This window comes from Micropterus salmoides, unplaced genomic scaffold (genome assembly GCF_014851395.1).
Source record: "Micropterus salmoides isolate LMB-PRFRI ecotype aquatic unplaced genomic scaffold, ASM1485139v1 Ms_hic_scaffold_20, whole genome shotgun sequence".
Classification (NCBI taxonomy): Eukaryota; Metazoa; Chordata; class Actinopteri; order Centrarchiformes; family Centrarchidae; genus Micropterus; species Micropterus salmoides.
This window is the reverse complement of record NW_024041151.1, coordinates 1864733-1890314: the sequence shown is the minus strand read 5'-3', so window position 1 is coordinate 1890314 and position 25582 is coordinate 1864733. Positions and strand designations below refer to the sequence as shown.

The 25582-nt window shown below is 49.2% G+C and overlaps 2 protein-coding genes and 1 long non-coding RNA gene across 3 annotated transcripts in view; all 3 read left to right on the top strand.

The window, feature by feature from the left end:
* Positions 1 to 21855, top strand: LOC119914955 (unconventional myosin-Vb-like). Its single transcript, XM_038734501.1, has 21 exons — positions 1 to 141; positions 11756 to 11866; positions 12042 to 12213; positions 12290 to 12434; positions 12842 to 12998; positions 13716 to 13859; positions 13937 to 14018; positions 14536 to 14643; positions 14744 to 14853; positions 14953 to 15218; positions 16285 to 16366; positions 16464 to 16604; positions 16943 to 17065; positions 17423 to 17506; positions 18396 to 18530; positions 18609 to 18706; positions 20179 to 20265; positions 20696 to 20807; positions 20947 to 21158; positions 21375 to 21531; positions 21709 to 21855. The coding sequence occupies exons 1-21, from the start codon at positions 112 to 114 to the stop codon at positions 21853 to 21855; spliced, it is 2703 nt and encodes a 900-aa protein (XP_038590429.1). The 5' UTR covers positions 1 to 111.
* Positions 3340 to 3624, top strand: LOC119914895. Its single transcript, XR_005446873.1, has 2 exons — positions 3340 to 3466; positions 3531 to 3624. It is a non-coding gene; the product is annotated as an uncharacterized LOC119914895 (long non-coding RNA).
* LOC119914852 (unconventional myosin-Vb-like) overlaps positions 21788 to 25582 on the top strand; it is a gene marked incomplete in the record, with an annotated part of 35366 nt that continues 31571 nt past the window's right edge. Inside the window, 2 exon segments of the mRNA XM_038734395.1 lie at positions 21788 to 21947; positions 24044 to 24276. Coding sequence (XP_038590323.1) covers positions 21903 to 21947; positions 24044 to 24276 — 278 coding nt within the window.

The following is a 25582-nucleotide window of genomic DNA, read 5'->3' as shown; positions in this document are numbered from 1 at the left end:
TTTATGCTCAGACAGGTCTGAGATATGCTGCTTTCCACAGTCAGCTGAGCTGAAGCAGCACAGTATGTTCGGGACCTTCTGACTGCACCGGAGGACCTGCCGAGGGACGCGATGGCGAGACAGTACCACCTGTACGCTAAGGTAAAGCTGCTTTTTATCTGTCTTCACTGCATCAGAGGCTGCTGATCTCTGGTTAATGTTCACACACACACACTATCAGCGAGTTCCTGCCAGAGCTGCACAGCGATAAGACCGCTCTCCTTGGAGGCCTGAAGGAGGGTCAGCACATTTTCAAGGAGTCAGAATCCGTCACCTACAAGTTAAAGTGCAGCAGGAACACGTGACAATCTGCTAAGGGTAAAAGTCCTGCGTTCAAAATGTTACTCAAGCTAAAAAAGTATTATCAGCAAAATGTACTTCAGGCTGAGAGTTATGGATTCATGTGAACGCAGTGTTTAAATGTTTCTCTCCTCTTCTAACCAGCCTCCCAGCTCAGAGAGTGATCAGTTTGTATCTGTTGAGTAAAAGGGAAAACGTATAAAGTGGCCTCAGCTACGCGACGGTCCCGTCCAGATTACCCAGATACCTTTGCGGCCTCCTTAACTTCTGTCAACACGGAGCAGCTTTTAAAGTCTCCAGGGCTGTTTAAAGTTGGAAGGTTCTGCCTTTTGATTTTGCGCATCCTCGTCGTGGAACTCCTGACAGAAGACCCTGCAGTTAGAGGAGCTGGGGCCCCTCGGGAGGTCGGGGCCCTTCAGGAGGCGTGTAGGTGTTTCCCAGGCTGTTCTGACCAGGTCTCCCAGATCACATCTCAGTGGGCCTCCTCCCGGTTAAATAAAATGGGAAACGAGTAAAAGTACTTTAAGTTACCTGCCAGCAGAGGTATAATGTGCTGAAACCTCCTTCGATGACACGCCCACTTTATTGTGTTTGTGAATCTTTATTCACTTTTATTTCCTCATGTTAAAGTAGTGAAACACTTTTACTCAAGTACTAAAGTACAGTTCAGGTCTTTGAACTTATTTCCTGCTTTATAATTCTACTTTACTACATGTCAGGGGGATATACAGTGATATAGTACTTTTTACTGCACTGCATTATTCTCTGCTACAGACATAATAATAATACAATATATGAAATATGACATGACAATCTGCTGAGAGTACTTAGGTACATTTATAGGTGTGCTCAGTCTTTTCTTTCTCTGCAGTGATCAGATTAACCAATCAGAGGCCAGGAGGAGGCTGCCCGAAAACACTGGATCCTACATTTCCCACAATGCAACCAGTTAGAGCTGAAATGACAAGTTGATTAATTGAATCTATTTTGTTTAAGCAGAAAGATACGTTTAACATCGTCTCCTCGAGTTCTTCCTCACATCATATCGACCCAACGATTGACTGATTAACGAAGAAACTGACCTAAAAGCGTTCCAGGCGCACGAGTCCAAACATGGCTGACACAAATAAATTCCTGCTAACTTTGCTCCTGTGCAGCTGCATCGATACGTTTATTTCCTGATGTTTTCCCGAATAACTTCAGAGATTGTTTACTGGAACCTTGATGACATCTTAATTAACTGCAGGCGGATGTACTTCATGTTGCCTTTTATTTGATTGTTTTACATTAAGTGCTGCCGTTGTGACGTCAGACAGCTGCATGAAGTCGGGGGAGAAGGATTTACTGACTTTGATGTTGCGTTCAGGTGTACTTTTCCTACTTGCATGTTGGAGATTTGTGCGCTCCGAGTTGTCTGGACGCAGCACTCCTGTACAAAAACCAAACTTTACAACTTTGTTCACTGGTTCTGGTGAACGTGCTGAAGTGGGGGAAGGAATTTTAGGAATTTACTGTTTATCAGATGAGACAAAACTTTAATCGGTGATTTTGGTGAAACTGGATCAGATTGTTGGTCAAATCAAACAAATATGCCTGATTAACAGTCGTCCACAGAAGTGTGTGTAAATGGATGGTGAGTGAGCGCTGTGAAAACACCACAGTGTAATTGTTCATTCTAAAAACAGCAGAAAAACACGTTTAAAACATGCCGTGGATATTTCAACATGATGCAGCAGCTCCATCAATATATGACATAAGATGTAGTAACATGGGGTAAACCCCCCCCACAGTAACTCTAACAGAAAACACAAAATGACACAATTTTCTTTCTCAACATTTCTTCTGGCTCATCTCAAAAATGTCCTCAGATTTTTTTCTCATTTAATTTTTTTCTCATTTCTGCATTTTTTTTGTAATTGTGTTCAATTTACAGGCGATATATATTTACATTAAGGGAGCCAGAGGAAAATGCCTTTTTCCTGTAAGATACATTTGATTAAATACAAATGAATGTGTCGCCTGTAGGTAGTTATTTTGCGGAGCATGGCCTCCTGCAAGAAACAAAACAAACTATAAAATATTATTTTATGTGTCAGCAAATAGACATTGAGCTGGGGGGGGGGTTGATTTATTTGTATTGACTGTATTGATGAACACGTGAGCGTAAATCCTCTCGTGACCCTCTCCGGGGTCCCGAGCCTCATGTTGAGAACCTGTGATCCTGCTGCAGTGCTCCGCTGATCCAGTTGGTGTGTAAGTGTGTAAGTGTGTGAGTGTGTGAGTGTGGATCCCTCTCCGCTGACAGGAAGTGATCTTTATTACTTCTGTTCTTTCTGGATTTACTGCTCATTTCTCGGCTCTGTCCTCGCGCCGGATGTGTGACCGCAGGTCCTGATCAGCGGACTGATTATCGATTACTGAAGCTGAAGCTGCGCCAAACAGCCTGACCGAAACTCCTCCGGGATCGGCTGCCTGCACCGGGAGCACCTGCCCGTACTGCACCGGGAACACCTGTACCTGGCCGGGGACATGCGGACTGGAAGGTGTCCGGTGTCTCACCTGGTTTAGAGGAACAAACTTCCGGATGAACGGATTATGATGGATCCTTAACGGGAGCGACAACACGGCCGACGTAGTGTGTTCGTTCAGGGAGGAATACTCGCGGGAGCATGTCTGTGAACGAGCTGTACACAAAGGTGAGCCATTTTACCTGAAACCCACAGCGACGTCACTCCGAGGAACAGAGTCCGTGTGTTTCCCGCCGGAGTCTCAGATTCCAGCTTGGACTCGGTCTAACATGGACCCGTGCTCTCCCAGGTTAAACTTTCACAGCCTTCAGACCTCCGTGTCTTTTTCGACACGAACCAGACTTCATGTTATTTCTGTGAGACTTTGAGTGCTGAGTCGCCTGTTCGTTCCAGCCAGGTTAGCGTGCGGCTGCAGGTGATCCTGAGCAAAAGTTTAAATCATGTGCAAACTGTAGCTGTGTGCTGGTTTATATGTGAGCCGACTGTTCCAGCTGGGTGGACAGATCTTAAGTCAAGTCATGTTCTTAGACTCTGTTTGTTGTAAGCGACGCTCGGCTTTAAATGTACGTATTTGTAAATGAGTTCAACTGAGCAGACAGGTGCAGAACCTGCGCGACTTATTATTAGTTCTTCTTCTTCTCATGTTACAGTTAAAGCAGACAGGTGCAGAACCTTCTTCTTCTTCTCATGTTACAGTTAAAGCAGACAGGTGTGTGACCTCTGTCTTATAAACAGTGTCTAAATAAAACAACAAACCTGATTTCAAACCTTTATTGACACACATTCAAAAGGTCACTGTGATGTCATCACACTACAAGCTGGAGTTTTGAAAGACTTGGCTGTTTACCTGACAGGGAGGATCCGTCCAGGTGGATTGTGGGAAATGTAGGATGCAGTGCTTGTGGAGTGGAAGTCAGCTGTTTTCATTTTCGTGAATGAAGCCGCGTTTAAAGTTTCTGACTTCCTGATTCTGTGTGTGGTTCACCTGAGAGACAGACGGCGGGTCCGGCTAAATGTTGTGAACCAGACCAGGACCAGGACCTCAGAGCTGCCAGACTTTCCTTTCTACTTTCTGTAAGGTCTTTGTAATGGAGGTGAAGTTCTGACGGCTGCGCTGAACTCAGCAGGTATTGATCTCTCGGCTGAGATAAACGGGCTGATGATAAGTGGCAGCTCAGAAGTTATTGATTATTCCTGTTTAATGAGATGAGGAACAGATTTTATAATCTGCTGCTGAGAGTCAGCGATTCTTTCCATCATCTGTTAATCTGCCCATTCTTTTGTCCAGAAGATGGTGAAAAAAGTCCAGCGTGACTTTGTCATCTAGTTTTAGTCCAAAGAGTTTCAGTTTGTTACTGAACATGACGGAGAAGCAGAACAGCTGACCAGGTTCCAGCGAGAGATCTGACCACTGATCCGCGTCACAGTCGTGATAAAGGTCCCTCTCTGAGATCAGGATCAGTCCGTTAATCAGTCGGTTGATTGGCAGTAAACATTTCGTCCTCGTTGACGAACATCAGATGCTGCTCAGCTGACCGTCCTCCCCTCATCCTCCCTCAGTTGACCTCGCTGCACCGCCACCAGCTGGTCATCAGGCCGCCGTCTGGGCTGCAGATTTCCCTTCTGATTCTGTTTGCGTGAGTTCAGCAGCTCGGGCGTGCTCTGCACCTCCACCTGTGTCAGTGCGAGGAGACTAATGTGGTTCGGACACAAACGGCTCGCACCAGCCCCGCTGAGCGCAGCTCTGAGGGAGCCGCCGCACCGGCGTTTGGTTCCTGAAGCAGTGACGTCATCACCTTATCTTCACATGTTCTGCTTTAATGAGAATGATTCACTTTGAGTGCAGCTAGAGGAGGATGTTTGTTCTGATGATGACTTCAACATCACGCTGCTTCCTGTTTCACGTCAGCGTCTGCTAGTTGAAGGTCAGCCTGACGCTGGAGACGTGGTCCAGACTCTGAGACTCTGTCAGACTCTAGAAATCTGGATCGGCTGTTTGTGTGTTTTATTTCCTGAGAGCAGATTATTAATCTCCTCTGTAATCCCTCCTCCTGGACTCGGCCCACATCATTAAATAGGGCCACTTAAAGCCTCCTCACCCGCTGTGAGACTAAATAATCCAGAGCCGCGGGGGCCGATCCTGCAGCTCCATCTGGTCCGGGTCTGAGACTCGGGCTGAGTCATGGATCCTTCTGTGTTGGAGGTTTATCTTTATTTATGATCAGCGATGCTGTTTGAGGCCTGCGGGTCCTGCTGGTGCTGTCTTTGAACTGAGGATATAAATAGATCCAGGTCCCGGGGCCCCACGGGTACAGGAGCCCACAGCCAGAGCTTCAGTTTGTCAGCGTTTCTTCAGCTAGAACGTCGGGTTATCGTGCGTGACGGTGGGATGGCGAGGGGAAACAGGAGGCTGCTGGTAGTGTTTCAGCAGGAGGAGGTCTTCAGATTCAGGATTAGACCCTCTGCTGGAGCTGGGGGGGGGGGGTAAATCTGACAGGATTAACATTAGTTGCATCTGTTTGCTGATGTCCGTGTCTCTAATCACCTCCACCTCATGAGGGGGGCGGGGTCAGTCATCAGCAGGGACGAGGTTCTGTCCTTGAAGCACTAACCCCTGAATGTGTCTTTCTCTCTAACACGGCTCCCTTTAATGTTAGAAACTCTCCTGATACGCCACAGAGGAGTACGTTCGGTCTGTGGGGAGCAGAGCTGGTGAGTAAAAACAAGGTGGAGAATGAAGTCTAATGAAAATAGGAAGCACACGTGGACGCTGGACAGGTTTTGGTTTCCTCCATCTCACACTTGGCTTCGATGTAAAACTGAAAGTTTGGCCCCCTTCCTGGAAAACGCTGATTCATATCGTGGATCAGAATAAAATCTGCTGCTGTACATGCGCAGTAGCAGAAAAAGGCTTTTTAAACCTTTACAAAGTTATCAAACTGTTTCCTGCTGATTCTGTTCATGTAGTTTTTATGTCGTGGTGACCTGTGAAAGTGAAGCTCTGGCTCTCTGCCCATTCATTCAGACAGGAGCCCAAACAGCTGCCTGGAGGCGGTGCCAAGGTGGCGGCCGAGTGGCCACATTGGAGTCGCCCGGTCCTCCATTAAAATCCACCATAAACACAAAACTGCAACTTTCATACGAGAGAAAAACATTTAAAAGACCGACACGCTCGGGCTGCAGCTATCGGTTATGTTAGCAATCGAGAGTCATCGAGGAATCGGAACAGAAATCTTTTCGCCTGGCGCCGGGATCGGCTGGTGACTCACTGTAACGTTCCAGTCCAAACTCCAGGCGGCGTTTACTTTGCTAGCTTTCATCTTAGCTCATGATGTAGCTTTAATGCTAACGTTAGCTTGTTTGGGCTCCGCTCTGTGGACTGGAGCTTCGGTTTTCCAGCAGACTGGCTGCACAGAGCTGCAGATTTCTGTCGGCTTGAAATGATCCCACACTCTCTTCTTCCTCCGCAGCATCAGCGCCTTGTGCAACAGTAATAACCGTCGGTGTGAAACAGGGCGCTGAATTCAGCTGTATGGGTTAAATGAAGCGTCGATGCTTTTTAGGAATCTAGTTATTCGAGTTTCTCGATGAATCATTTCAGCCCTGAAACCCACAAACACACGATCAGCCACCAGACGTGGACCAGCTGAGCCGCAGAAGCCTTCTAAATGTTTTTGAAAGAGAGTGAGCAAGAAAAAAATGAAATCCAATAAATGAATCCAGTGAAAACTGAACTGGTGGTGAGTTTCTTCTTCACGCCTCCTGTGGTGCAGCTGAACGTGACACAGGGTGGTGGTTCTGGTCTCTGCTGGTCTGTTTGTGGAGCGCTGCTGGGGGACGTCCTCCACTGGGACCATTTCTACTAGAGATCAAGTGTCCTGATCAGATTCAGTTAACTAATAAACGTAGTCCACCTTTAGGGGGGCAGCCCAGCTGAATGCTGACTCAGTGGAGCTGACAGTTACTGAATCTGGCACACCTGGTTTCTGAGCTACTTGAAGGTCCTGATTCAGAGCTGTGAAGCTTATCTGATGTGAGTGAAAGTTTATCTGACTGGCGTGAGACGCCTCTCTTGGACACAGAGGATCTTCGTTCAGGCTCGCAGACCGACGGCGGCAGATAAGAGCCGTCCGTGACCTTTGGCTTCCTGTGTGGAATGCAGCTGTGGCGTGCTGTGGGACACACCCGGCCTTCACCCGCAGGCTGATGTCATTGCGCTGACACGTCGCTGGGCGCGGCTCGGGGGTTTCACCGGTGAGCCTGTCAGCGTGCAGGAGAAACGCAGCTCGGCGTGGAAACCTGAGAGCGCCCGCCGACCTCCTTTAAAACCGTCCAATCAGGAGCAGGAAGCTCTGACTGACTCTCACCTGACGACCTGTTAATCACGTTCTGACACGCGGTCGACATTTTTCTGTGGTGTGTGGTTTTTCAGCTGAAGACTCGTCTTTCATACTGAACCCGTCCAACAGCTCCTGCTCCTCCCGCCCACGGCGAGCTCCATAAAGGCTGAGTGGCTCAGTGCTGCAGAGTCGTTGTTTCTGTGATTCTCCTGCAGAACTAAAGACTTTCCCATCAGCCCCTGCTGCACGCGGTCTTTACTGCTAGTTAGCTAATGTTGGCCCCTGTGACGACTTCATTCATTCATTCACACCAGGATGAACTTTCTCTCAGTCCTGTTGTCCTCGTCTGCAGGACAGATTCCAGACTACAGAGTGGCTTCATGTCTGACATGTTCCCTCGTCCCCGGGAACAAACAGCAGCTCTCTTTATGTTCGATATCACAACTACAACAAGTGTCTGTGTGTGTGTGTGTGTGTGTGTGTGTCTCTGTGTGTCTCTGTGTGTGTGTGTGTGTGTGTGTGTGTCTCTGTCTGTGTGTGTGTGTGTGTGTGTGTGTGTGTCTCTGTGTGTCTCTGTGTGTGTGTGTGTGTGTGTGTGTGTGTGTGTCTCTGTGTGTGTGTCCTCATTCCTGCCTGTGCTTCCTGCTGTGATGCTCTACATGCAGACGACATGCTGCACAGCCATTGGCTGCTTCCTGGCAGCGTCCCAGATAAACAGACAGCTGATGGGCTTCATGTTATGACACAGGGCTTCCCTGATTGGCCCCTCCTGTAGTCTTAGGGCCCCAGGTCAGAGACTGTTAGTGGTTCCCCACACTGCTGGCTGTGGAACACTTTGCCTCTCTGTCTCTCTCTCTGTGTCTCTCTCTGTCTGTCTCTCTCTCTCTGTGTCTCTCTCTCTGTCTCTCTCTCTCTGTGTCTCTCTCTCTGTGTCTCTCTGTCTGTCTCTCTCTCTCTGTGTCTCTCTCTCTGTGTCTCTCTGTCTCTGTGGTTTAACTTGCATTGATTCTTTTAGAAAGACAGACAGGCAGACGAGGGTTTGATGTTTGTCTTCTTTATTGTTTGTATTGTATCACAGTGTTTCTGCAGACAGACGCGTTCATTAAAGTTCAGAACAGTGACGGGCGTTTCAAGCAGGAACAACTATTCTACCGTTGTTGGAGGGACCCACAGCTGAGTTTGGCCCCGGGCCCCCTAACAGGTTACTCCAGCCTCTTGTTTAGGAAGTTACATCAGATCAACTTCATTGATCTCCACGCAGGCAAACAGACGCAGCAGCAGCAGTTCAGGGATTTAAGATCGTCAGAGTGATGAGAGGAAAGCTCTGCTCTGATTGGTGCAGCTCAGCCTGCAGCAGTAACTAGTATAAATAAAAAGTATAAAGTCTTTACTGTGCTCATGAATCAGTTTTCCAGTTCCAGCACGGATTGGTTTTTATTTCTATGGCACTTTCAAATTTAAATAAACAGGCCGCTGCCTTCAGACGGCGGCTCCTCGCCTGTGTGTGTGTCTGTGTGTGTGTCTGTGTGTGTGTCTGTGTGTGTGTCTGTGTGTGTGTGTGTGTGTGTGTCTGTGTGTGTGTGTGTGTCTGTGTGTCTGTGTGTGTGTGTGTCTGTGTGTCTGTGTGTGTGTGTGTCTGTGTGTGTGTGTGTGTGTATAATAATATAATAACGACCTTCCTTCGTGTCAGCTTTACGAGCAGCTTGACTTCCTGTCTCAGGTTAATGAGTAGTTTGTTGTTTGTTGTTCGTTGTTAATGTTTATTGTTTCCTGCTGTCCTCCTGCGGTTTCCTGCAGACGTGGACATTATTATATTTGCCTCATTAATCCATCAATCACTGTGTCACCAGCACAGGTCGTGCAGAAAGAGCAACACTGAAAAACTAAGAATGAAAATAATCTCATTAAACGAGGGGGATTCTCTGTCAAAACTCTGAGAACACGTCCCAGATTAACGTCCAAGCATCGGCTGGAAACAGGAAGTTGCGCCAGACCGTAACGCTCTGTCTCTGGCTTGGTGATGAACCAGTAGATAGCTTTGACACGCTCCAGGTGAGCTCACCTGGACGAGCGTGTGCTGTCGTGACATCACCGCCTGCAGCTGCTTTTAATGCAAATCTGCCTCGCTGAGAGCAGAAAGTCGTTTGAATAAAAGGTCACGTGACGCGATGACATCATTAAACGCGCGGCCGGTTCACTGTGCAGCTCAGCGGACTGTGTGAGCGGCATTGAGACTGAGGATCAGTTTCATCCACCAGGCTGATAGGATGCTCTGGACTTCCCCTCTGCCCCAAACATCTAGACCGCCAACCCTGAACTTTCACACACTCTGTTACACGCTGGAGGGGCGGAGTTTCAAAGGCGGAGGGGGGGAATGTATGATCCCGTGTCTTGGGAGTTTGACCCAAAGATGTCTTAGTCCAGTCTCACAGAGCTGCCAGCGGAGACGTGGTGTTGTGTCGCCCTGAGTTCTGTCTGCAGGTTTCAGCCTGGTGACTCCTCCCTCAGGAATCCTGCTTGATATGAATATCGATCGTCACCTGATTCAGGATTATTTTGCCCGACTGGAAGCAAATCATTGTGTTTATTTGACAGGCTGTGTGTGTTGACTGTTGGGGAATATGAGATGGCGGGGGCCCGGGGCCACCTTCACCGGGGCCTACCTGATGACTCAGCAGCTGTTGCTGGCTCTGTGCTTCACAGGTCAGAGACGTACAAACTGAATGTAGGTTAAAGTGTTTAAAGGAAACAGGTCTGTTGAGTCTGAGACGCCGCTGCTCTCTGCCCCCCCCCTCAGAAACAGACTGAGTCAGCAGGTTGGTGACTGATGTTGCACTTCTTACTTCTCCCTGAGGGTTCAGGGTGGAAACGCTGCTCGGCCGCTGGCTGGACCTTGTTAATCTAAACGCTGTGTGCTGACTCAGCATATGTGAATTCTTCATATGTGCGTGTTCATGACTCAGCATCCACAGCTGATCTCCATCATCCAGTCAGACAGAGGCTCCTCCCCAAAATGTGAGGAACAAAGAAACCGCTGTCCTCGTCCTCTCAGTGAGACTCTGAGGAAATGAGCTGCCTGTTTATTGGCTGATACTCCATATTCAGACCAGGACGAACTGTCAGAACTTCCTGCGGCGCCATCATGCGGATGGGTTTCAGTTAAACCTCTCTGCAGTCGTACTTCTCTCCTTCAGATTTTATCTCCTCGGGCTTCTCGGCGAGTCGTTAATATCGTCCCTCTCCTCTCAGCTCTGTGTGAAGTGCTGCAGACGGTTTCATCGCTGAGCGTGATGAGGTTGTGTCTGTGATTAGTGATGAAGTGATTATCAGTGAAGAGCTAATGAAGCCTTTGATCAGGAAGAGAGACTTTGTTCATCTGCAGAAGCTCAAGATAAAAGTCCAGAGAGAGAGAAGTCTGCTGGACTTTTACTTTCGGACAGTTCGGAGGAGTTTGTACTTTAATCACTACTCCGCCACATTTCTCTGACACAGTATCACTTAGAGTTCGGCTTTCTTGTGCATCATCTTTAGAAGAGGCTTCCTTCTGGGACGACAGCCATGCAGACCGGTTTGACGCAGTGTGCGGCGTACGGTCTGAGCCCTGATAGGCTGACCCCCCCCCCCCCCCCCCCCCCTTCAACCACTGCTTTTACTTTCTTCTGAACGACATTCAAAAGACACTCTAGTTTGCACGACACACATCTGAAAAAGCCGTCAGTAAACGTGTGACTGGATTCCCCTGAATATCTTCAGCGTCCGTAGGTTTATGAATGCGGAACTCTGGGACGTGTTCACACTTTTTCACATGCTCTATTGTGAGCACGTGAAAAAGTGTCCTTAATTTGTTAAATGGAAAAAAAAACGTGCAGTTAGTTGGAATCGAGCTTCCAAACGGGAGTCCCGCACAGTACCGACTGAGCTAAACGTGCACACAAATACTCAAAGATTTGAAATAATTGGACTTTGTTCTGGCCCGCCATGTCAGGGCTTGAAACAATTTGGCCCGATGCCAGACCGCTGGCCTCGGCCATCTTTATGTAGAGCAGCCGTTCTTTGTTTCAGGTCCTCAGAGTTCTTTGCCGTGAGGTGCCATGTTGAACTCCCAGTGAGCGGTATGAGGGAGTGTGAGAGCGACAACGCCACATTTAACACTCCTGCTCCCCGTTCACACCTGAGACCCTGTAACACTGTGTGATGTGTTATTTTGAGGGGACAGCAGATTTACACTGTCATACAGTCACTACTTTACACTGGAGCAAAGGGTCATTTCTGCAGTGTCGTCACATGAAAAGATAGAATCAGATATTTACAGAAATGTGAGGGGAGGACTCACTTTTCAGATTGATATTTTACATAAACACAGATGAGAGTCTTAAAGACTACGCTGTGTGTTTCTTTCCTCTCCCATCACGCGTCTGACGGCCCCTCGGGTTCATCTGTTTTACTGCGATTATTCGGGGCCATTAAAACATGAATCCGTGCTGTGGGCAGAGAGACGCTGGGATCCTGCTGGACGTGTTTACTGATTAAATGATGTGCTTGTTTCAGTTCACCCGGGTCTGGATCCCCGACCCCGAGGATGTGTGGAAGGCTGCGGAGATCACCAGAGACTACAAGGAGGGAGACCCGGTCCTTCACCTCAAGCTGGAGGATGAAACGGTATTTGTAGCCTTTTCCTTCCCGGCAGGTGTTCTCTCACAACATCTCGTCTCTTCCCTCTTGTGCACGAGTTACCTGTTAGTAACAAACATGAGGGAGTGACGGGTGTGAAGCTCTCCGGTCACGTGGAAGTCATCGTGTGTGTTGATGTGTTGTCGGTCTCTTCCTGTCCCAGCCTCTGGAGTATCCCGTGGGTCCAAAGAGTAACGCTCTACCTTTCCTGCGTAACCCCGACATCCTGGTGGGGGAGAATGACCTCACCGCTCTCAGTTACCTGCACGAGCCCGCCGTCCTGCACAACCTCAAAGTCCGCTTCCTGGAGTCCAACCACATCTACACGTACTGCGGTCAGTCCCTGCCGCGAGCTCTGTGTGCGGCGCTGGCGTCGCTGGCGGCCCCGTGTAACCGTGTGTTCCTCTGCAGGGATCGTGCTGGTGGCCATCAACCCGTACGAGCAGCTGCAGATCTACGGAGAGGAGGTGATCACGGCCTACAGCGGGCAGAACATGGGCGACATGGACCCGCACATCTTTGCTGTGGCTGAGGAGGCGTACAAGCAGATGGCCAGGTCAGATCACACGGGTCCTTTACATGATCAGACTTTACTGATCCTCAGAGGAGACCCTGGTCCGCAGAGACCACGTGAGCTGCACTGGGAACAGTTCACACGTGGGCGTAGTCCTGTAGTTCTGCCCGCCCACAGAGGAGCAGTAGGTTTCAGGGTCGTCGTGTTGTAGAAGCTGTCAGCTGAATCTGAATCTGTTATTTATATTTATAAAATATTTTTCGACTTGCTGAGTAAAAAGGTGTAAGCAACAATACCAAACCGCTCCTGGAACAACAACCTACTAACTAAAATAAATAAATAATAATCCGACTCTTTTCTTGAACTCTGAACTGTTTCTGATGAATTTATCAAACGTCTAACGTGCGTCAGAGTGTGGACACGATGAAACTGTGTGCGCTTGTTTCCAGAGACGAGAGGAATCAGTCCATCATAGTGAGCGGAGAGTCCGGAGCGGGGAAGACGGTCTCTGCCAAGTACGCCATGCGGTTCTTCGCCACGGTGGGAGGCTCGTCCAACGACACCACCGTGGAGGAGAAGGTGCTGGCCTCCAGCCCCATCATGGAGGTGAGGCGTCCTCACAGCATTCACATTCAAGCTTCATCAAAACTTTCCAGGAGTCCAGGTTACAGCTGATCCTCACCTCCTCTGGAGCCGTGAAGTATTGATGGTGTTGACTGATGACCCTGTCCTCTCTGTCCTCTCTGTCCTCCCGTCCTCTCCGTCCTCCCTGTGCTCCCTGTCCTCTCTGTCCTCTCTGTCCTGCCTGTCCTCCCCGTCCTCTCTGTCCTCCCCGTCCTCTCTGTCCTCTCTGTCCTCCCCGTCCTCTCTGTCCTCTCTGTCCTCCCCGTCCTCCCCGTCCTCTCTGTCCTGCCTGTCCTCTCCGTCCTCTCTGTCCTCTCCGTCCTCTGTCCTGCCTGTCCTATCCGTCCTCCCTGTCCTCTCTGTCCTCTCCGTCCTCTCTGTCCTCCCCGTCCTCTCTGTCCTCTCTGTCCTCTCTGTCCTGCCTGTCCTCTCTGTCCTGCCTGTCCTCTCCGTCCTCTGTCCTCCCTGTCCTCTCTGTCCTCTCCGTCCTCTCTGTCCTCTCTGTCCTCCCCGTCCTCCCCGTCCTCTCTGTCCTGCCTGTCCTCTCTGTCCTCTCTGTCCTCTCCGTCCTCTGTCCTGCCTGTCCTATCCGTCCTCCCTGTCCTCTCTGTCCTCTCCGTCCTCTCTGTCCTCTCTGTCCTCTCTGTCCTCTCTGTCCTCCCTGTCCTCCCTGTCCTCCCTGTCCTCTCTGTCCTCCAGGCGATCGGAAACGCAAAAACCACTCGTAATGACAACAGCAGTCGGTTTGGAAAGTACATCCAGATCGGTTTCAGCCGGCGGTACAACATCATCGGCGCCAACATGCGGACGTACCTGCTGGAGAAGTCCCGGGTGGTTTTCCAGGTCAGTGGCGTGCTGGGCTTCACCGTCCTTCACCGTGTGGTGGATTTTATTTAACGCTGGACCTGTTTGTCTCTCAGGCCGAAGACGAGAGGAACTACCACATATTCTACCAGCTGTGTGCCTCGGCCAGCCTACCGGAGTTCAAGGATCTCGGCCTCAGTGAGTCCACCTTTCGTGGTTACAGGGGAGATGTGTCCTGGATTTAGAGACAAAATGTGGGTTTGAAGATCAGTAAGATGAAGAGGAGTGATTCGTATTCGTAAGAGAGAAACAGCTTCACGGGTCAGGACCTTTATTACTGAAGGTGCTCAGATTAAACCGGGTCCCTCTGGTGATCTGGAGTCTCTGGTTCACAGAGGGGGGGCAGCGAGTTCAGAGGAAGTCTAAGATCTTTATTGGCCCTCATGCTGGAGGGTTTATGGTCTGTGATGACAGACAGGATTTATGATTTAAATGATTCAACAACTGAAACCTTTAAACCGGGAACCTGAAGGTCTGAGAGTCCAGGAGGGAAACCTGAATCTGTCTCTTCCAGCGTCACAAAGACGTTTCCTGTCAGCACGTTAATGAACTAATCTTTTCAGTTCTCTTAACGAGGGCAGGACCCTTCAATAAGAAATACTTGTCTGAGTAACGTGTTGTCCTTCTCCTGATTGGTTCTCTGTTTGCGGTTCAGCCAGCGCCGAGGACTTCCACTTCACGTCTTTAGGGGAGAACATCTTCATCGAGGGAGTGAACGACGCCGAAGACTTTAAAAAGACCAGGGAGGCCTTCGCGCTGCTGGGTGAGGAGAGACCGAAACAAACCTACGAGGGCCGAGGCCGCCTGAAAAGGGGTCTGAGGGGGCGGAGTCAGCTCCCTCTAATAACTGTGTGTGCCTCCAGGTATCAAGGACAGCAGTCAGAGCAGCATTTTCAAAGTCATCGCCGCCATCCTCCACCTGGGCAACATCGTGATCTCCTCGGAGCGAGACGGAGAGTCCTGTCACATCTCGGTACGTCACCATGGTTACCGCTCACGCCGACGATCAGCAGGTGGGAGCGAGCGTGCGTCCTCTAACGGGTGACGCTGCGTGTGTGTGTGTGTGTTGCAGGGCGACGACCTCCACCTGAAGCACTTCTGCCGGCTGCTGGGCGTGGAGCTGCAGCAGATGCAGCACTGGCTCTGCCACAGGAAGCTGGCCACCACGTCCGAGACCTACGTGAAGAGCATGTCCAGCAAGCAGGCCAACAACGCCCGCGACGCGCTCGCCAAGCACATCTACGCTCGCATGTTCGACTGGATCGTGGAGCACATCAACAAGGCCCTGCACACCTCCTCCAAGCAGCACTCCTTCATCGGAGTCCTGGACATCTACGGGTGAGACCAGCTTCCTCTGAGCTGAGGTGCCGCTCTGAGCCGCAGCATCACACGCCAGAAACGCAACATATAAGTTACAGCCTCTTCTACGGATCGCTATCGCTGCTCGATACCTTTATGGGACCATCAGCAGAACCCAAACGTCAAACCAGATCGCAGCAAAAAAAGACTTTTGTATAGTTTTACTTGCAGCCAAGCAGATCGTAGAAAACAGTCCACGCTGATTCTGAGAGCCTCTCTCCTTCGGCTGCGGCTCAGTTGGTTTCTCACCACAAGCTCGGCTTTTCTTTGGTTTCATCTCCCGGCGTCATGTAACGCGTCTCTGTACATTTCATTTTCTCTTCACATCAGCTGTCTCTGATCAGCTGATTTCACTGCTTTGACCGGCTGGACGTGCGGCTTCTTTCCTGTGTGTAGTTTAGAGACTTGCTTGTTTTCTACTTCTTACTGCCGTCTTTTTTAGAGGAGGTTTGCGACTCTGCTCTGAGGGAAAAAGCGCTCGCGGAGATTCAATTCAGTTTATTAATTAAAAGTTTAGAAAATAATTTTCTGTGGTTGACTTTCAACTAAATTTGTTTCCCACATCTCATGTGGTCTCTGAACTGTTTCCCTCTCATTCTAATATAAAACAAGTCCCAGGCCGTCGTCCTTCCTCTGACGAAGAGGATCCTTCCCAGGATTTTATACATCAGGTTTTTGAAGAGAGAAAAAAGAAATAGATCTCTTGCTTGTCCATAACAACAAACATCAAATAGCAAGGTATCGAATGAAGTACTACTTTGGTACTATTGTAAGATTTTAAACGACCCAGCCCACCATTGTTTGAGCAGCCTACACCAACGAAGAAAGAACACAGAAACCGCCAACTAGTGTTTTGGCAACCGGACACCAATGCACAATTACAAAAGGTCACGCAGGGTATAAACCTGACAGCTGTCGGCCTAACTTAATATGTTGTCTTCTCATTAGAGTGTTTGTATTTTATTATTTGGAGAGTTCGGCTCGGGGCGGCGTGGAGACGCAGTGACCTTCCTCTGACGAGTTCTTCTCTGTTTGCTGTCCGCAGCTTCGAGACGTTCGAGGTGAACAGCTTCGAGCAGTTCTGCATCAACTACGCCAACGAGAAGCTTCAGCAGCAGTTCAACTCTGTATGTAACGCGTCCGCTCGGCCCCCGGTCCACATTCGGACCCGTCTCGGGGAAGGATCGAGACTCTGATCAGCTGGATGTTGTTTTGTCTCCTCAGCACGTGTTTAAGTTGGAGCAGGAGGAGTACATGAAGGAGCAGATCCCCTGGACTCTGATAGACTTCTACGATAACCAGTCCTGCATAGACCTGATCGAGGCTCGACTCGGCATCCTGGACCTGCTGGACGAAGAGTGTAAAGTGAGACTGATGAGCTCCTGTTCTTCAGCTGTAGTCCTTCACAGTAGGAGGCCGGCAGAGCTTTCACTGCTTCTGCTGGGCTTTAATGGGTTCCTTAAACTGATGAAGCGGCTCAAAGGTCCAGCCGTGGACCGTCAGAGGGTTAACAAGTGTAGCTCCCAGATCACAGGTTAACATAGTTTCAGATGAAAGTCTTCTTTCTGGTCCTGATCTGGATGTTTATCCCGTTTAATTCTCCTGAACAGATGATTCGTTCCCTCCCGCCGGTCTGTGAAGTTGTCTGTTCTCCTCCTGTTAGCCTCAATAAAAGCCCTGACATAACCTGCGTCCTGTTTCAGGTGCCAAAGGGGACGGATCAGAACTGGGCTCAGAAGCTCTACAAGCAGAACTCCGGCAGCGCCCACTTTCAGAAACCCCGTATGTCCAACACGTCCTTCATCATCGTGCACTTTGCTGATAAGGTGAGCTCCACTCTCCTCTGCAGAACATGTACACACTGACCGCACAAAGACTCTGCAGGTCCCATCAGGAAGGACAAGACCGCTTCGTCACGCTAGAAATGGATCTCAGAGACCAGAACACCGAGGATTAAAATCCTACGTCTCAATCTACAGTTTGTAAGTAATCTGGAGATCAGTTGGGTCGATACAGGACAGGAAGTGGACCCGGGTCTGAGTGATGGATCACAGAGGCTCTGTGGTGTCAGACACCAGGACATAAAACAAAGTGTGGTGAGGGGGGGCAGGTCTGCCTGGGAGGTGGGACCCTCTCTGTCTGTCTGTCGTGTTGCGTTCACTGACCCTGCCGTCTCTCTGCAGGTGGAATATCAGTGTGAAGGCTTTCTGGAGAAGAACAGAGACACCGTCTACGAGGAGCAGATCAACATCCTGAAGGCCAGTCAGGTAAGGACCAGGACCAGGACCAGAACCAGAACCACAGCTCCAGCAGCGGTCAACACTTCAGACACTTTTATTTTACAGATTTACTGTTTTTCAAGCTTCTTTGCAGAGTGATTTTCACACTCGGGTTCTGTTTGAAGCGTAGGAAGGACTCTTTGTGACACTCAGCAGGACCCAGTTGGACCGGGTCTGTTCCAGACAGCTCGTCCTCTTTTTGTGTCTGTCCCTTTGATTTGCTTCACATTACGTCCTCCACCCTGACCTGAGTCCCGCTTCAGATCAGAGATCAGCTCTGATGAAGCCGGACTTGTTTATCTTCGGCAATTAAAGGTTCAGTCCTCATGCTCAGTCCCCGGTGTTCAGAGGTGACGAGCTTTCTAAATCCAGCCGGCTGACCTCAGATCTGTCTGCAGACACATTCACAGAGGGGGGAGGAGAGGCAGCTCGTGTCCCGTGGGAGACCTCCTCCTCCTCCTCCTGGTCCTACAGTTTAACAGTAGACCGGGTCAGCGTGGGGTCTGCTGCGCCGGGGCAGCTGCAGGCGCCAAACAAAGGGTTAATGGGAAGAAGTGGGTCAAAGTTTTTGTGTGTGTTCACTCATCTGAGAGTGTTTCTGTCGTCACTCTGAAGCTGATCACAGGTCAGGATGTGGTGCAGGACTGAGAGATGGACTCTGGTGGTCCAGACCTTCTGCAGCGCGCTGAGAGTCTGGGGGGAAAAAAGTCTGCTGTGAACACCGTCTGTCCTGTTAGCAAATATAAATATTATTTACAGTAATTAATAATCCCCTCGTCCCTGCTGGTTCTATCAGCCGTCACACTCTGTTAAACGTCTCCGTGCTCGGCTGAAGCTGCTGCTCGTGACGTGAGCTTTGTTGTTGTTTCCCTCTCAGTTCCAGCTGGTAGCAGACCTGTTCCAAGAGAAAGACGACGTCGTCCCCGCCAAGTCCTCCAGAGTGAACGTCCGCTCAGCCAAGACGGTTCCCAAAGCGCCCAACAAAGAGCACAGGAAGACCGTGGGTCTCCAGGTGAGCTCGCCTTCCTCTGCAGGACTCTGTGTTCAGTGTTGATGCTGCTGTCACTCACCTGCTGCTCTGTTGGTTCAGTTCCGCAGCTCTCTCACTCTTCTCATGGAGACTCTGAACGCTACGACTCCTCACTACGTCCGCTGCATCAAACCCAACGATGACAAGGAGCCCTTCTCGTGAGTCATGGTCATCTTCTCTGCACCACAAATAAATACATAAGAGTTCATTGTTAGATTCCAGTTAAAGAGGCCATGTGCTCCAGAGTCCTGAACACCTGCTCCAAAAACATGGGGGGCAGCACTTCACCTCATCCTGTCGTGACGCTGATCAAGAATGTCCACAGGTAGACAGAACAGGATTCACGTAGCTGACGCTTTTATCCAGAGAGACTTACAGCTGCTGTACAGGTCAGAGGTCGCACGCCTCTGGAGCAACGAGGGGTTAAGTGTCTTGCTCAGGGACACATTGGTGTCTCATAGGGGATTCAAAACCCAGGTCTCTCCCACCAAAGGCATGTGTCTTATCCACTGGTCCATCACCACCACAATCAAGCATTTCTTTTCGTTTCTACACTCCGCTAACTAAGTGAAAATGTCCTCGTAACTATTATACTACTGCAACAAACAGCTTTTTCCTGAGTGGTTGGATGTGCCTACTTTCTGTTTTGAAAGTGTCTTATTTTACCCAGAATTCATTGCAGTGTAGTCCTACTTAAGATAGTCAGGGTCTTCAGTGCGCTCTGATTTAGATGTCTTCCTGAAGTCTGAAACCGGCCCCAGGTCTCTCACACCAGAGACACGTGTCTCCTCCACTGCACCATCTGTACAGCCAACCTTACAGCAGGAGAGACGCGAGGTGAAGGGGACAGGTGGGGACAGGAGCTCAGTGATTGTAGTGTAATGTTTGTCAGCAGGTGGAGCTGCGGTCCAGACATCAGTTCAGGACTTCCTGAGAGTCGTCAGTTTCCTTCAGCATCGCAGTAACCCAGTGACAGCTGTCTGTCCATCCATGCTAACTGCTGACAGCTGATTCAGCTTCTGTTAATGGGGAACAAATGCAGGCTGTAAAGGGAGCAGCGCCGCCTGTAGCTGACCTCACAGCAGCACAGCTGATCAGCTCTTACAGGCCTCACTTTCCCAAACCAATGTATATCCAATATGTTGGTGTTAGCATGTTAGCATTCAGTCTGAGAATGTAAAGTTTGTACATCAGCAGCACAGCAGAGGTTGATACAGTTTGTATTTATACATTTCTGTTTTTTAGCTTGCTGCCATTAATCTAGAAAAAGACGAGAGTGAATAGAAATGACAGCCGGCCTGCAGAGAGCTGCGGTTAGTTAGAGAGGAAACTAAATGTTCTGCAGAGCGACTTTAATCTGAGTCTCAGCGTCTGTCAGTGTGACGCTCAGCTTCTTACAGGACAGTCATTGTTTCTGTCTCTGAGTCGACCAGCTCACATGTCTGCACAGTTAAATTAGATGCAGGGCCTCAGTCACATGTTTCAGAGTCTGTCAGGCGGCTGTAAACGGGCTGCAGGTCCTGGTGCTGCGCGGCCATGCCGAAGAAGAAGACGAGGTAGGAGGAAGTGTTCGCTGTCCAACTCCGTTTAAATGTGACCGGGTTGATCTGAAATGTTTGTGTCGCTGCAGGTTCGACTCCAAGCGAGCGGTGCAGCAGCTCCGAGCCTGCGGAGTCCTGGAGACGATCCGGATCAGCGCAGCCGGGTATCCGTCCAGGTGAGTCCGCTTCTTCTCTGGAACGACAGCACGGATGCAGAGACTGCTCTCAGATCTGCAGATGTGACTGAGCTCAGAGATGTGAGGTCTCATTGTTCCACTAACATCTGTCCTCTTCACGAGAGGACAGAAACTCAGCAGCTCCCATGAAACCTAGAGATCTGTGTGACGTGTAGAGCTGCGGCCGGGTTTGTTACATAACGGAGTTTAAAGTCGGTCTGCAGCCGTCACTTAACCTGCACGTTATCTTCTTCAGGTAAAACGTCTTCAAGTAGTGAAAAATATTCATTACTGTTTCCTGAGAGACGGCACAGAGGACACGACAGACTTCCCTGTGTCCTCGTTACTTACTGAATAAAGCAGAAAGAATAAAGAAATAACCATATGACGGGCCCTCAGAGGATAGAAAACATGTGCCGTGTGTTTCCAGGTGGACGTACCCGGACTTCTTCAGCAGGTACCGAGTGCTGCTGAAGAAGTCTCAAATGATGTCTGCAGACAAGAAGCTGGTGTGTAAGAACCTGCTGGAGACGCTGATTAAGGTGAGGACACTACTTTCATCTGCGTACTCTGTGTTACTCTACACTGAACCGGAGCTTTGGCTTTATTTGGGTGTAGGCGGTTGATGTGGACAGGCTGGCGCGTGTTACACTAAGATCTTTTGTCTCTCCGGTGTCTCAGGAGCCGGACATGTTCCAGTTCGGTAAGACAAAGATCTTCTTCCGGGCCGGGCAGGTAGCGTACCTGGAGAAGCTCCGGGCGGATAAGTTCCGCTCGGCCTGCATCAAGATCCAGAAGACGGTGCGAGGCTGGCTGCAGAGAGTTCGATACCGCAAGATCCGGAAGTCTGCCATCGCTCTGCAGAGATACGGCCGAGGGTACCTGGCCCGCAGGTGGGAACACGAGAAGCCTCCTCGACACCGGCACCTCGCCGTGCTCTACAATACTGCGCGTTCATTTACTCGCTCCATGTCTGATTAGTGTCTTAGTGTGTGCTGGATGAAGCAAACATGAGGTTAGACCGCCTGTCTCACGTCGCAGGACTGAGACCTGGTCCCTCTGCCCTCCCGTCCTCTAACTGATGATGTTTTGGTTTCTTCCTGCCTCAGATATGCAGACTTCCTGCGTCTGACTCGAGCCGCCGTCATCTCTCAGAAGCAGTACCGCATGGTGAGAGAGCGGCGGGCCTACCTGAGGGTGAGACAGGCCGTGGTCACCATCCAGGCCTTCGCCAGAGGGATGTTCACCCGCAGGATTTACTACGAGGTAAAAGAAACTGCGGTCTTCTGTCTCAGCTCTGCCTGTCCTCCTCTGTCCGTCTGGAGTTTGTTGACCTAACGAGTGAATTGGAGGCGAAGTGTTTCCAATCTGAGGTGGAATGTGATCAGCTGGACTCTGAATGCCTCCTTGTTCTGTAGTCGTCTGAAAACCTGTCCTCCGCAGTTCCTGCTGCACCACAAGGCCATGATCATCCAGAAGAGCGTCCGCGGCTGGCTGCAGAGGAAGAAGTTCAGGCGGCGCGCGACGCCGCCGTCACCATCCAGTGTGCGTTCAGACGCACGCGAGCCAAGCGGCAGCTGCAGCAGCTGAAGATCGAAGCTCGCTCTGCAGAGCACCTGAAGAAGCTCAACACCGGCATGGAGAACAAGATCGTCCAGCTGCAGAGGAAGATGGACGACCAGGTACGCACAGCACGTACATACTGATACTACCAGTACTACTGCCGAGTACACATTTACTACAGGGGACCAGTCATGAGTCAGAGAGGCGTCTGAAAACGTGAAGCATCATCAGAACTATTATTACTAATGATAATAACAATGACTTTATTCAGGACTCAAGCTACAAAATAACAATAAATATACAGTACAGAGTTCTACATTAATAAACACAGGAGCGCCAGTGTCTCCACAGTCTAGATGTATACCTGACTGAGCTAAAGCTTGAATAATTCTATTTTCAGAGACAGAAATTCTACACATGTATCGAAAAATAAGATTTGTTATTAAGGCAGAGCATGTAGGCACCCCTACATTAACAAACATTTGACGAGCACTACACCATCTAGGTTGTTTTAAGAGCTGTCTCATGCCATCATTATACGCTACATTCAGCCTCTGCATGTTCTTTTTGCTGTAAGACCGCCACAGGTGGGCAGTAAATAGTGGTGGACAAATGCTTTGAATAAGGCTACCTTAACATAAGCAGAACACATGCCAAATTTACCTGCAAGCACATTAGCCTGAGCATATATCTTCTTATCGTCCGATAAATCTTTTACAATATGATGGCCGAGATATTTAAACTCATCACGCACTTTACCAGATAAAAAGAAATCAGGGAACACTAATTTCCTGTCTTCTTTACTGCTACAAATCTGCTGTTGTAACCCAGCACTAGATCATCTGCATACATAAGGTGGTTTGTGAGAGTATTGCCTGTCATACATCCTGTATTACATTTATTTAGTTGTTGTGACAAGTCACCCATATACACGTTAAAAAGGAAAGGTGACAAAATACCACCCTGCCGAACACCATTACCAACAGTAAATGGTTCTGATACAGAGCCCCCCCATTTCACCTGCACCGACTGGTGTGAATACCAGAAGACTAGATTTCTCTGTTTACCCGATCAAATGCCTTAGAGGCATCTATAAAACACATAAACGTTGTGGAATTCTGGCTATTATAGAAATCTAAAATTTCCTTTAAGGCAAATATCCACATATCTGTACTGTGCTGACATTTAAAACCAAATTGGTTCACAGTCGTAAAAATATACTGTTTTTCTCTCCAACACTTTGGATACACTACTAGCTAGGGCTAAAGGTCTGTAGTTGTCCAGTTTTGTCTTTAATGACGGCCACTAATAAAACAGGTAAGATAGATTCAGGCAGAATCCCATGAGCTAGAAATCCTGTCATACAAATAGCAAACAGGGGAACAAGTTTCTTGCTTGCATATTTTGGATGTTCAGCGGTTATTTTATCGGTCCCACACACTTTATTATCATCTAATCTCAATACTGCAGATTGTGCCTCTTCTGAATTAATAACCCCATTTTCATCATTATCAATATTTTCCTCCCAATACAGTTAAACAGCTCATGATAATGTTGCCGCCACATCTGGAAAATGAGCCACTGACACCCTCAATATTTGGGGGTAAAGACATTTTAGTACTGTTCCTGGCTCTAACCTCTTTCCAAAAGTCATTAGAGCTTCTGTTATGCATCTTACATGCCAAAGAGTCAGACCTCATCGAGTTCTCATTCTTTTTTATATATCTTAGTGCATATTTAACATTTCTTCTCTTCAAATAAAGGGTCCTGTCTGACTCTGCCGGACTCTATCCAGTCTTTAAATGCACACCGAGCTTTGGCATGAAGTTCTGCTACATGCTCGTTCCAACCAGGTTGATGCTATATGCCATTCGCTGAGGTTTATAAAAATGCCTACTGGCAATATTAAGTGTTTCAACAACTGAGTCATAAAAAACACATAAATCATTACTATGTTGTGAATTAATATCACAACATCTTATGGCGTCTTTGGGCAGTGCAATGTTTCCCAGCAACCCATCAGTCCTAACATAATACTTCTGGAAATCTTCCACGGTTAATTTAGTCCAGTCTAATCTTCCTGTGTTAATGCTGTTAGCCTCCGTAGTTAACACTGGTAAGTTTTTAACATTTAAAGACTCGTCATCGCATCCAGCAGTAATAATAATAATAATAATAATAATAATGCCTGTTTCTCCTGCTTCCTGTCTGTCAGTCCAAAGAGTACAGGACTCAGAACGAGCAGCTGGTTCTGGTGAACACCAGTCTGGGCGCGGAGGTGAACAAGCTGCAGAAGCAGCTGGAGCAGGTCCGGAGTCAGCAGGGCGAAGGAGGCCAGCTGACGTCTCTGCAGGAGGAGCTGGAGAGGCTGAGGGAGGAGCTGCAGGAGGCGTCGGCCCAGAGGAAGAAGCTGGAGGAGGAGCACAGCAACGAGAAACTGGGGCTGCAGCAGGTGAGGGCGGGAGGGGACCCGCGTGATGCTAACAGCTGATCCAGGGTGAAGTCTGCTGTTAAAGTCCTGAGGGCCCCAGAGGCCCCAGACTCTGTGTAAGATCACTGTAAATCCCTGTGTACAGTCAGCAAAACTAAGTCTGGAAACACATCGAGGCCCACAGCTGACCAAGTGGCCCCGGGGCCCTCTAGCAGGTTTATGTGGCCCTGAAGTGTCAGATCAGCATGGAGACGGCGTGAGGCTGTCTGCAGAAATAAATCAAATACTAGATCGTGTTTCTTTCACCACCATCAGAACGATGAGAGCGACACTGTGTGACGCTCGAGTCGAGCTCTAATAAAGATATTTTAAACTTTATCATTCATTTAATAAATGTAATACTTTTCATAAAGTCCTTAGAGGGAATCTCAGTGGTCCAGCTGGTCCAGAGGATCTGTTGGGACTTCAGGTGAAGCAGAATCAGGTTTATTGTATATGAGACTAATTCTGAACCTGCTAAACTGCACAGGAACGTCGATGTTAACTAACTGTTGAGCTTCCTTCTTCTTCTTCGGTGGTATCACTCTGGATGGATGTTTTTGTCTCCGCCTTCAGAGGGTGGAGGAGCTGGAGAGGGAGAACACTCTGCTGAAGAGCGAGAAGGAGGAGATGAACCGGAGGATCCTGCAGCAATCAAAGAGCATCGAAGGTGAGCCCTGAACACGCCCACCTGAGAACACCTCTGGTCTCTCAGGTTCCATCTCAGCTGACTGAACCGCGTTTCAAACAGCACGCTGACCCTCACAGGCTCCCGTACGCTGACAGGTTGTGAACGGCGGTGTGTGTGTGTGTGTGTGTGTTTCAGAGGACGACAGCAGTCTGGCTCAGAGGGAGTCGTCTCTGCAGGCTGAGCTGGACCAGGAGAGGCAGCGCTACCAGAACCTGCTCAAAGAGTTCTCCAGGCTGGAGCAGAGATACGAAAACCTGAAGGAGGAGGTGTCCCTGGCCAAGGTGAGCCCCCGAGGAAATACCTCATTTGCATATTAGAAATAGTAATAGTAAAGCTGGGGTAAATAACTCTTTGACTGTGGTGTCTGCACCTAAAACTTTCTCTGGAAAATCATCTGAGCTGTCGGAGGCGACGCTCTGGAGCCAGCTGGTTAACTTCTTCAGGCTCATTCACTCGCCGGGGGACACGTCCCCACCACTGTCTGAATTTAGCTTTCAGTAAGAAATGTTAGATAACAATAAAGTTCTGTGAGAAAGATTTTTCAGTTTAAATATAAACAGATCTGCTCTGTCAGAAGGCGGGACTGCTGCTCA